The sequence below is a fragment of the Barbus barbus genome (genome assembly GCF_936440315.1).
Source record: "Barbus barbus genome assembly, chromosome: 10".
In the NCBI taxonomy this organism is placed as follows: domain Eukaryota; kingdom Metazoa; phylum Chordata; class Actinopteri; order Cypriniformes; family Cyprinidae; genus Barbus; species Barbus barbus.
Genome location: NC_136738.1, coordinates 9,359,220 through 9,371,627, shown reverse-complemented (window position 1 = coordinate 9,371,627; position 12,408 = coordinate 9,359,220). Strand labels below are relative to the sequence as shown.

Below are 12,408 nucleotides of genomic sequence, written 5' to 3'. Positions count from 1 at the left end.
GCAATAACAAGTCTCAGTTAGCTTAACGCACTACACGTAGTAAGTTTTTTTTTTTATTATATAATAAATAAAAAGAAAACAGATAGAATAGAAAAAGAATAGAGCAAGCTAGTGTTAAGAAAACAAGCAGGGTGCAAGTCTAAATCTAATTTTCTAATCATCTAATCTTTTGATGTAACTTACAATTAATTTAAGTAAATATATGGTTCATCACATTTATACCAATCAATGCCAGTTTATGGTGTTCATAAAAAATTATTTTATTTTAACTGAACAGGAAAAATAATCCAGCTGGAATAGCTGTGCATCATTTAAAAAAAAAAACTAATTGCATGAATTTATTGTATTGTAGACAGATTTTTGGTTGCTGGTTTAAGACCAGTGGAAACTGGTTTGGCCGTTTTGTAAATGCACAGGATGAGACTGAGCACCGGCTCCAGCTCCAGCACCCGTCAGTGGAAAAGAGCTACACATGGCCCCTCTAGCAGTGCTGTGTCAGGGTTTAGACTACAGCAGAGACAACATTTAGCAGCAGCAGCCTACACATGTAATCCCATTGGCAGGAGCGTGGGATTCCTGAGCTATAGTTATATCTGAAACAACTCAATTAATCCCTGACAAATAGAGCAATTAAACATGATCTGCTCTGAATGCTGGGAACCACGCATGTTCGTTCACACGAGACGGTCATTACAAAACCAGCGTGGTGATGGGAAGAAAAACGATAATTGTTTTCTTGACTTCTTGTTTGTTTGTTTGAGTCTGTGACCCATTCTAATCTGTCATCTGGTGTATTACTGGGGCGCAGACTACAAGAACAGCAGATGTTTCATTTCCCTAGATTCCTTCAGACTTCCACACACACACACTGAAGTGCTACAGCTACAGTTGCACTCTGCTTAGCGTTTCTGTGGTGGGTATTTTTCTAAAGGTGTGTGGCACATCTGTGCTGCCATTGTTTATTCATGCGCCGGAGCCTTTGAAACGTGCTAAAATGCTTCCTACTCATTATAAAACTCCTGCCACCCATGGATTAGCACTTTGATGTCACCAATCCGGCTTCAAAGGCTCCTTCAGTACCATTAATCAGAGTTTAGTCTCTGAAGATCCAGCCAGAGAAAACATTTGGACATCTTGTGCAGAAACTTTTGAAAAGCTCAGACGGTGCTGCATATGCAACAGTGGGGTTTCATATCCCGAAGACGTGTGTGTGTGTGTGTGTGTGTGTTTAAGGAAGAGAGAGAAGAGGAAGCAGAAAGAGAGAGTGTGTATTAATGACAGAGAGAAAGAGAGATGAGAGTCAGTGACGGCTCACTCTGATCCTGAATGCTCTCAGCACTGGATACGAGACCGTGCATAGGTCACAAGGTCACAACACGGGCTTCATTGAGGCTGTCTGTTAAAGGGTTTTGGCCTTAAATAAGAGTTGTACTCTTATTCCCCATATTACATCACAAAACACTGATGTAGTTCAATTAGAGGGTAAATGAAGGTCATTGTCTGCCATATGGTTGCAGTCTACTAGCCCAGAAAAGCAGAGACTCTTGTGTTGGGTTTTCCCGTTTCAAGGGCTATAGTTTATAATAACCATTATAATAAAGAAAGTTTAACCAACTGTAAAAAATATACTATTTTAAATAGTATTTTATTATTTGAAGTACACTACAAGTGCCATCAAAAAAAGAAAAGAAAAAAAAAGATAAAGAAAGAAAGAAATTCAAAATGTTGCATTGATTTTGAAAGCAATAAGAGTTTGATAACTGGTTATATCTGGTATTTTTGCAGACACTGTTTCTAAGAGTAGAACAATCTGGCATTAAGGATCAAGATTGTGGTCTTTGTTTTTATAGTCTAGACTAGTCTTTTGGCTGATCTCCTCCAGGGTTCAAACATGCATTCTTTGGGTTGCAAGCTCAGAGCACTACATTACCATGTTGTTTTATTCATTTGTGCCTCAGAGAGGGAAGATTGATGTGTCACTGATCTGTGTTTCTTCTTTCGCTGAGCAGGTAACCTGGCCACATCCAGGGCAAGAGTGACAGCAGCATCCAGATCTCTGCCTCCACAGCTCAGCAGCGGGAGAAATAAGGTCTGTGCTGTCTTCTTTACATTCAGACAGTCATCACAAAATATCTTATTCATTTTTATGTTTGTTTCAGATGAAAATGAACATTAATTATCACATAATTCAGTTTCTTTTCTGATTTTTGTACAGTTTTATCTGTTCAGTAAAGGTGCGGATTTGATGTAAACTAGATATTAGGTTAGATATTAACTTTGTATATATTTTTCTCTGTGTTAAAGAGTCAGGTGTTACTGTATGGGCTTCCACCAGTTACTTCATCAGTCACATGAAAAATACTTTTGCATCAGCTCCAAATTCTGACTAAATATATTACAACTGATGAAGCTCATTATGTTATTATTTTGCCAGTGTATTTACTCCAGAACCTCTGAACTCCCGCTTGCATGATTTTCATTGTAAAATACCTCTGTTCTTCACTCTTCTGGACTTTTGATCTATTATCTGACTGTCTCAACTACCCTCTCCTCTCAGTCTCCTAAATACCCGCTAAAGGTAAGAATCTCTTCATAACTTGTCTTCATATTCACTTATTCATTCTAACGCAATTTTCACTACTTTATTTTCTCTTTCTGGTTTGATTTAGTCTGTGAGCTAATGGAACAAAACCTAGAATATCCTATTTTTTAATAATCGGTAGATTATGAATCAATTTAATTTAAGAAACAGCTTTAAAACTGGAATTTTATATATTTTTGTTCATGTCTTTTAGATTTAAATCATCTAAGATGGTTAATGTATTACAAAAAAATTACAGAATGTACTTTTAGTGGATATACTGTAGGCTTTTGAAATTTACAGTATCTCTTTTATAGGAAAGTGGAACAAAAATATTCCTTGTTGGTAACACTTTAGAATAGGGAACACTTATTTACTATTAACTATGACTTTTCCCTCAATAAATTCCTAATTTTCTGCTTATTAATAGTAAGGTAGTTGTTAAGTTTAGATAATGGGTAGGATTAGGGATGTAGAATAAGGTCATGTAGAATAAGGCATTAACGTACTTAATTAGTACTAATAAATGACTAATATTCTAGTAATATGCATGCTAATAAGCATCTAGTTAAGAGACCCTAAAACAGGCCCGGCTCCAGACATCCCTGTGCCCCCCCCTCCGGATCGAGGGGGACGGCCGGACTTTAGTTTAGTGTGTATAATAGTCTAACTCATAGTGTAAAATAGTCTAACTGATTGCTTTTAGATGGAAAAACTGCCCATAACTCCTGGTCTAGGATCTGTTTTCTTCGTAATAATAGGATAACGAAATAGATTTGGCAAACAATCCAGTATATTTTCTGCTTTGAAAAGCGTCAAATAATTTTACAATGCATTTTCGCAGAGGGGAGCAAAGTAGCCAATCACAGACATGTTTGTTGATTTCTACAATGCAATGGCCAATCAGAGAAGTTTAGGTTGGAATCCACGCACTCACCGTTTTTTGTCCAGCGCCGAGTTCTATCATGCTCGTAACTTCATTAAAAAAAAAAGTTTCATTGTGTGGTCACATTCATTGGTTAAAACGGAACTTTGTAAGATCGTGATGAGTGACAGTTTTTAATAAATTTAAAGGGAGTGCTCTTTGCATGCTGTATATGATAATATATTCAGAATTTAAATAAAACTTGTTTTTCATGCTTGACAAGCGACACAGAGATAGCTAACTACACTATAGTTTATAATTAGAATAATAATTTCAGAAGCACAGAGTGATGCGATTCTGCAACCGATCCCGGTCCAAACACAGGATTTAGGTAAGGAAACGGTTATTAATAATGGATTGGCTGGCATGCCAAATCATGCATCTGCTTGCTTTTCTGTGTAATTTAAGTTTTAGTGAATTATTGTAAAGTGCCTCCACCCCCCCCCCCCCCCCCCCCCCCCATGAAATATAAAAGCCCCCCAAAGTCATGCGTCCTGGTGCCGCTGTTACTAAAGGGCTGAATTAAACATGAAATTTTGAAGTACTAAGACTGAAATGGTCTTAGTAAAATGAAACACTAAAATAAAGTGTTACCCAATTGTTCTTACTTTCAATACAACTTTTTTTTGTCCATACAAATCTCTAAATTGAGATTGTCCCTTCCCTAATTTCACCTGCCATTGCCTAGCAATAGAAATGTTGTACTGTACATATACTGTAAAAAAACAAATCTAAGTTTTAAGTAAAACAATGATGTTTTTACAAGAAAATACACTATAAAAATGTCCTTGATACAATTTTCACTCAGAAATTTCTAGAACATTTCACAAATAATTGCAAATGAATGAAAAATTATTTTTACAGTGTACCATTTCAGTCTTAGTACTTCAAAATTTCATGTTTAATTCAGTGTGTTACTTGGCGTTTCATTGTAAATATTTTTGAAAAGTGTTTCAAAAGTGTAAGAATTCGATTTTTCCACTATAAAAGCCCTTTAGTAACAGCGAAGCCCCAGGTGAGGTTTACATTTCTTTAGGTCTAGCACAGATTGAGGACTTCATAAAGCTGGATTTGCTGTGGTAATGCATACTGGCTACAGTGCTGAGTTGCTCTTGTTATGAGGGAAAACCCTGGATAATTATTTTTCCCTTTTCCTCTGTTCTGTGAAGATTAAAACAGTCCTGCAGACTACCTGCTGTATCAGAGAAATATAATTAAACACCGGAGCACAGAACCCAGTTAATTGGTTGCAGTTAATATTGCAGATATTTTTAAACTGCTTCAGTCACAGATGAGACGCTTTACAAATTTCTGCTTGTAAGCAGAAGTGGGACAGATGTCTTACTAAAACACTGGGTTAGTTCGATTGTCTCTCAGTCAGGGTTCATGTCCAACCCTTCAGTTTCTCATAAAGATCACATACACCTGCCTCTGCACACACAGATGAAATAGAATATGAAGACACGCTTTACTGGTATAGACCTGCTCTAAATTATATATCACCTTGATAAATTCATGAGGTCTGTTGTAGCGATGGCTGTTATACACATCATACCTTGTCCTTGTTAAGAACAGTTGGAAGCCTGAAGTTCATTATGAAAACACGTCCCTGCAGTATTCAACCCAACATACTTGGATCATGATGTTTTAAGTGCTTGTTTTGAATCTTTACATAAATATGAATTGATCATTGTCATTAATAGCATTGTATAGTAGATAGTAGTATAGTAGTATAGCATTGTATAGTTGTATAGTAGATTCAAACAAAAACACTTTACAATAAGGTTCAATTTGTTAACATTAGTTAACTACATTAGTTAACATGAACTAACAATAAAACATATGGTTACACTTTATTTTAAGGTGTTCTTGTTACAGTGTAACTATATACATTTAAGTGCTGAGCAATATTAATTAATTACGTGTACTTACTATAAGGTTAGGATTAGGCTTTGGCTTTTAGGGTTACTTGCATGTAATTATGCATAATTTATTGAAAGTATATATAACAAAATACAGTATACCAAAACTAAGTATATCTTAGTTAAATATAATTTCAACATTTAATAATCCATTATTAAAATCAATAATTATATCTCTTTTTATTATTTACTGGAACTGGGATAACTTGAACTGACAATAAACAGTTCCCTATCGAGACTTCATTCGTACTGCGTCGCTAGATGCTATGAGGAAAAACTCCTTTTTCTCCAAGGACTGAAGACTTTTTCAATCACGCAGTGTGACTGCACGGCCATTGGTTCGTGCAGTGATATAAAAACAAACCTTCTGGCCCCACCAGAAGGGGCGTGGCCATCTGGCTATATAAGCGGGCGCTTCGCCATAGGAAATCAGATCAATTCTCCTTCAGCGACGGCTTCTTCTCTGGCTTCTTCTCTTCGCTGATCTCAGGACTCCAGACGCTCGCCGTTGACATGCCTCGCTGCGGATTGAAGCCGCCTTTTCTTCTGCGCCTCTTCGCTGTTCCAGCCCGCTCTCTGAGCCGCTCCAGTGAGTCGACGCAGACGCCAGCTCGTTCCCTGCTGCCATCCGGCGAGCCTAAAAGAGCAAATTTCTCTAAAAGAGCCCACGGCATTGTAGCAAATGCCGCTCCGCCATTGCGCGTCGTGCAGAATCTATCGGCATGATGGCAACGGCCACTCACTGGCTTGTCGTCCAGACAAGCAGGCCACTTCCTGCTTGTCTGGACGAATGTTTCCTGCCAGGGCGCCGTACGGCCCCTCGTCAGCGAGCCTCTCTGTTTTTCCCGGAGGTCCATGACAAACACACAAAGTCGTGACGCACTCCCTACTCGACTCGCCTCTGCTTTAATTCTTCCTCTGCTCTCTCCTCAGTGGACGGCGCCGAAGAAAAGGGCTACGACAAGATGCCCCCCTCTATGAGGCAGTGGCTGCGCACCTTTACCCGCCCTCCGCTATTGGATGGAAAGTGAAGGTCGCTCACCCCTCCAAGCCCTGCAGGGATTGACTTCTGCACTCGCTGGACTAGCGTACTCCTCCACCGGGCAGGCCGCCTCAGCGCTTCATTCCATGGCTGTGCTCCAGGTCTTTTAGGCCAAACTCCTCCAGACCATGGATAAGTCCGGACCTGATGCCGCAGCTTTCAAGGAGCTGCGCAGTGCTACTGACCTGGCTCTGAGGGTCACCAAGGCCACAGCACAGGCCATAGGGAGGTCAATGGCCAACCTAGTGGTATTGGAGCGCCACTTATGGCTAAACCCCACCGAAATCAAGGAGGCTGACAAGGTTCCTTTCCTCGACTCCCCGGTCTCCCCTACGGGGCTCTTTGGACCTGCCGTCGAGGGATTTGCGGAGTGATTCACCATGGCTCAGAAGTCGTCCCAGTCCATGCGACACTTCCTGCCAAAGCGGTCCAGCTAGTCGCCCCAAGCTTGCGCCAGCGCAGCAGCCAGCTAAACCTGCTCCCTCGCCCGCTCAGCCTGCTCAAAAGCCTGAGCCTCGACAGCGCTCCCGCTCTGCCAAGCGCTACCCGTTTCCGAAGCGTCAAGGACCCCGGGCCAAGCTGACCTTGGACCCTGTGCCCCCGGTGTCGTCCTGATCCGCTGGAAAGGAAGAGGAGGGGGCAAAGTCTCGCAAATGCCAGACCAACCCCGAAACGCCCTCTGTTGGTCCTTCAAGCACCCTGTTCGGTTCTGGGTGCCAATGGCAATTTGTTTGTCACAAAATCTGTTGTGAATCACGGGCCCTTTCCAAAAGCACCCTCACACACAGCCACTGTTATAGCGAGAAAAATTAAAAACAAACATTTTCAAAATGAGAGTAAATTTCCTCTTCCATTTACCAAGTGTGTCGAGTCCCCTTAAAGCGACTCACCACCCGAACTAATCCAACCCCTTGCCACATGGGCCACTCAGCCCGCATGAGGGCGAAAGTCGCGCCAGATCGTGCTCTGGCTATACGACAGCTCGCGGCTTCCTTCAGAATTGGAGCCTCCTACCCACTCAAAGCGTTTCAAAGGATGTTGGGCCTCATGGCCTCCGCATCGACAGTACTTCGGTTGGGCCTTCTCAGAATGAGACCCCTTCAGTACTGGCTGAAACCTCTAATTCCGCCCCATGCGTGGCGTCATGGACGCATCCGCATCAGGGTGGACCGGGCCTGCGTGTCAGCCCTGGCCCCTTGGAAGGACCTACGGTGGTTCGAGCAGGGCCTGACAATGGGTTTGGTTCACAGAAGAAAGGTTGTCACGACAGATGCCTCCAACATAGGTTGGCGGCCTCTGTACGATGGCAGACCGACCTTCGGCTCCTGGATGAACGCAGAAGGCCAGCTGCACATCAACTGCCTCGAAATGACGGCAGGATGTCGAGCTCTTCAGATCTTCCTGCCAGTCCTGAAGGGACACCACGTGCTAGTCCGTTCAGACAACATGACAGTGGTGTCATACATAAATCGCCAGGGCGGGCTCACCTCAATACGCCTTTGACGTTCTGTCTGCTTAAGTGGCACACGCCTGTTTAAGCGGTCTATTTTCAGGCATTGCCTGATTCTTCAAGAACGCTCTTGGCCCTATTGCTAGTGCTGAGGCTGTACTTATGACCGTTGGAATGAATATCTTGGCTGGGTTGACCGCTAGGAGTTCAGTCCTCTTGCCTCCTACAGGATTCTTCCTGCTCATAATTGGTCCCTCTGAGCCTTTATTGCTCAAGGCCAGTTTATATCAGTCGTTCCTCTTCATGGCATGGCGGGATTGTATTTGTTCCCCATAGTGTCTAGCAACGCAGTATGAGTGAAGTACCGATAGGGAACGTACTCGGTTACTAACGTAACCTCGGTTCCCTGAGATACGGGAACGAGTACTGCGTACCGTGCCATGCCATTCAGCTGCACGACTCAGGTCGTCGCTTCAGTCGAATTGGCCTGATTTCCTATGGGGAAGCGCCCGCTTATATAATAGCCAGATGGTCCCCGGGCTTTGCCGCCATAGGCTCGTGCAGCACCGGTGACGAGCCATTGGTTTGTTTTTATATCATTGCACGAACCATTGGCCGTGCAGTCACATTGCGTGATTGAAAAAATGTTCAGTCCTCGGAGAAAAAGGAGTTTTTCCCCATAGCGTCTAGCGATGCAGTACTCATTCCCGTATCTCAGGGAACCGAGGTTACGTTAGTAACAGAGTACGTTATATTGCATTAACTATCATTAGAAAAGATAAAAAAAATATGTAACAGTATTGCTTATTGTTAGTTTATGTTAGTTGATGATGCATGAAGTAATTTTAACTGATGGGACTGTATTGGGAAGTGTTATTGAATATGTTATGAAGTCGGTTCACATTTATTTGTATAGCGCTTTATACAAAACAGATTTTTTTTTCAGAGCAGCTTTACAAAAATAAACAAAATAATTTTGCAACATTCATAGCTAAAGGTAACACACACACTCCCACTGTCTACAAACAAATATGCTTATAGATTTCTGTAATAATAGCCTCATAAGCTATGATTTTACTAGTGTGATAATTGATAAAACTGAAACCAACCCGATCTCAAAACATAACTATTTTATAAAGTGTTACTTTGGAATGAATTTGTATGATGCAGTTTGTACAGATACATGCTGTTTTTAGAAAAATAAATAAATAAATACAAATAAAAAAGTTCCACCCAATACAAAATGTATACAAATTAGCGACCAAATTGCCATTAGAGTGTGTTAGAGAGGCTTTTTTTTAAGACGTTTACTTTTAGTTGTTTACCTTGACTAATACTGTACCCATAGTCCATAGTTCTTGTTTTGTCATTACAAAACCTCTCTTTAGTGTTTAATGTTGTTTTTTAATAATCTAGTTGAGGAAATTGTGTGTGACTGTGTTAACATTTGTCATACATGAACAGGAAGGTTACATGTTCATTTAGTCTAAACCAGAATACTAGTGTTCATTGTATGTGTGTGTAAATATGGGTGTCTTGGTAATGTGCACATTTTCTGCATGTAGGATAAGCTACAGTAAATGTGTTTATGTGTGTGTTTAGGTGGACACCATGGAAATGATGCGTCACCCAGAGGAAACCACTAACATGAGGAGACAGACAGTGGCTTCATATTTCAGGGTGAGTCCTCAGCTCCTCACATCATTAGTTTTGTAGGCAACACTTTAATATAGGGACCAATTCTCACTATTAACTAGTTGCTTATTAGCATACCTGTTAGTAAAATATTGGCTGTTTATTAGTACTTATAAAGCACATATTCTGCATGACCATTTTCTACATCCTTAATCCTACCAATTACCTTCTATTGTAGACACGTACTGTGTCTTCTATTGTAGTACTCTCTCATGGACCTGCTGTCTAAGATGGTGGTGGGAACGCCTCATTTCGTCCGCTGTATCAAACCCAATGATGACCGTCAGGCTTTGCGCTTCAATAAGGAGCGTGTGATGGTTCAGCTGCGATACACCGGCATCCTAGAGACCGTCAACATCCGCCGACAGGGTTATTCTCACCGCATACTCATCGAGGAGTTTGTTAACAGGTAGAAAACAGCCACAGTGTAACATAACGCTGGCAGAATGAGTGTTGTGCTTGTCCCGCAGGGCCTGAGAAACAACGAAGATCACACAAAACACAAGCTGCTAATGAGAGCAGGAGGAGAGAGATTAGGAATGACTCAATGAACACGACATCCTGAGAGAAGACTGATGATTCACAGCAAGTCAGAGAGAATATTGTTGAGTTAAATATTTGATGCACAAAATCTGATTCCTGAAGTTGCAACATCTAGTTAAAACGGAAAATGTTTTCATTTTGTGGTTCATTAAGTTCATTTAATTAGTGGTTCTTGCTGATTACTATTGCCCACATGTAGGGTTAGAAAACCAAATAAACTCTTAAAGTGTTAGTTCACACAGTTTGATCACACTTTAGCCTGGGGACCAATTCTTACTATTAACTAACTATTAACTATGACTTTTACCTCAATAAACTCTTAATTTGCTGCTTATTAGGTAGTTGTTAAGTTTAGGTATTGGGTAGAGATAAGGGGTCTAGAATATGCTCACGCAAAATAAAGCATTAATATGTGCTGTATAAGTACTAATAAACAGCCAATATGCTATTAATATGCCTGCTAATAAGCAACTAGTTAATAGTGAGAGCTGGTCCGTAAAATAAAGTTTTACCATTCAATTAATGGTGTTTGTTGATTGCTATTGCTCATATTTATGGTTTATCCAAATAAACCCTTAAAGGGTTAGTTCACCCAAAAATGTCATTCCAAACCAATTAGAACCAATTCATCTTTGGAGCACAAATGAATATCATTTTAATATTCTCTAATTTGGTTCTCGTGTGTCATGAAAGCATGGTTTACCATATTTGATGAGCTCTATTTACAGTGTGTGCATTGATTAAAGCTGCAGCCCATCACTTTTGGCGCTCTAGCGGTTAATAAACAGAGCTGCTTGCATCTTGCGGAAGAACATTGCTACTTCTCTCTGTTTTTCTGTCTATGATGAATCACGCAGGTACTCGGCTACTCTGCAGCGGTATCTACCTGAACCAGTCTAAAATAGTCAGAATATAAACACTTATTATAGGTGTACCGTAGTGATTCAGGACAAGCCAAAAACACGGTTTGGAAAATGGATTCATGGCATACTCGCTTATTATGTAAATTTTGAACACAAAAAAAGTTACGGACTGCAGCTTTAATGTTTCTATGTGAATAAAAACATAAATTAAATCTGTTCATCATATGAAGTGAAAACTTGGATTAAACCGCTTGATTAATTTGGAGTAGTTTTTATGATCTATTTAAAGCTTAACATTTTTGGTTGATTTAAAGGATGCACAGTGATGAGAGAATATTAAAATAGTTTCCTTTGTGTTTCGAAGATGAACATTAGTCTTATAGGTTTGGAACGACATGAGAGTGAGTAAATTATCACAGAATATTCATTTTGCGTGAACTAACCATTAAACCCTGAAATATGACATGTAATTCTTGTGTGCTGTCAAGTGATTAGACATATGGACTTATGTTGATGGAGAGACTCAAGCTGTATTTAGATCATAATATTGTAGACTTGAGATTCTGTCAGTAAGAAACCATCAAGCAACCACCCATAACACCAAAGCATTATGGCAGCATTATTATCAGGAAACATATAAATGTAGATTTAGCTTCTTTATTGACTGGAATTCCTGCTCCATTTTACAAAGGTTGTGTTACTATAGGTGGTCATAATTATTATGTTATCAGTAAAGAAGAAGGGAAAAAAAAGATTCGGACTCCAAGTCCAGACTTCATCAGTTATGCAGTCAAATGACATTATTCCGGCCGTTCCTGTTGGACCACAGGAATGTTATTAGATTTAATTAGCTGAAGCTCTTGGGCTTCATGAAAAGAAGGAAAAAAGACAGACAGACAGACAGTTAGAGAGATCAAAGCTTAGAGAGCGCTCCATGAGCGCATATTGAATAGACCCACCTCCTCTAGTGCTCCCTAAAGCTCCTGGGAAACTCATGTTGCAGGTTTATTATCTATATGTTTTGACAGCTCTGAACGAAGACCATAATTTCATCAATAATAGGTCATTAAGCCTCTGAGAATACAAGTGATGCTAAATTAGACTCTGGTTGAGTAATTAGTGCTGAAGTGGTATTTTGAAGGGGCGGAGTGAATCCACTGAAAGTTTCTCAGCGCCGTGGAAATTCATGGTCCAAATTTACTTTTCCGAGGCTTTGGGAATCGCACTTCATTCTCCATAAACTTTTCTCTTTCTTGCGTTTTCTTTCAACCCATCCATCTCTTTCTCTCGTGGGCCGTGAGACGGTGGACATGTAGGTCATCTCTTTTACATAAACATCCCAGACAATTTCTCTGCGCTCAGAGGGGCCGCTCAAACCCAAGACTCT

At 40.5% G+C, this 12,408-nt stretch overlaps 1 protein-coding gene across 1 annotated transcript in view; it reads left to right on the top strand.

Annotated features, from left to right (window-relative positions):
• The window catches only part of LOC306875696 (myosin-IIIb-like), a 98,265-nt gene that overhangs the window by 30,580 nt on the left and 55,277 nt on the right, over positions 1-12,408 (top strand). The window contains exons 13-15 of the mRNA XM_079426379.1: positions 2,010-2,089; positions 9,523-9,600; positions 9,819-10,024. Of these exons, the coding sequence (XP_079282505.1) occupies positions 2,010-2,089; positions 9,523-9,600; positions 9,819-10,024 (364 nt within the window). The remainder of the gene's footprint in view (positions 1-2,009; positions 2,090-9,522; positions 9,601-9,818; positions 10,025-12,408) is intronic.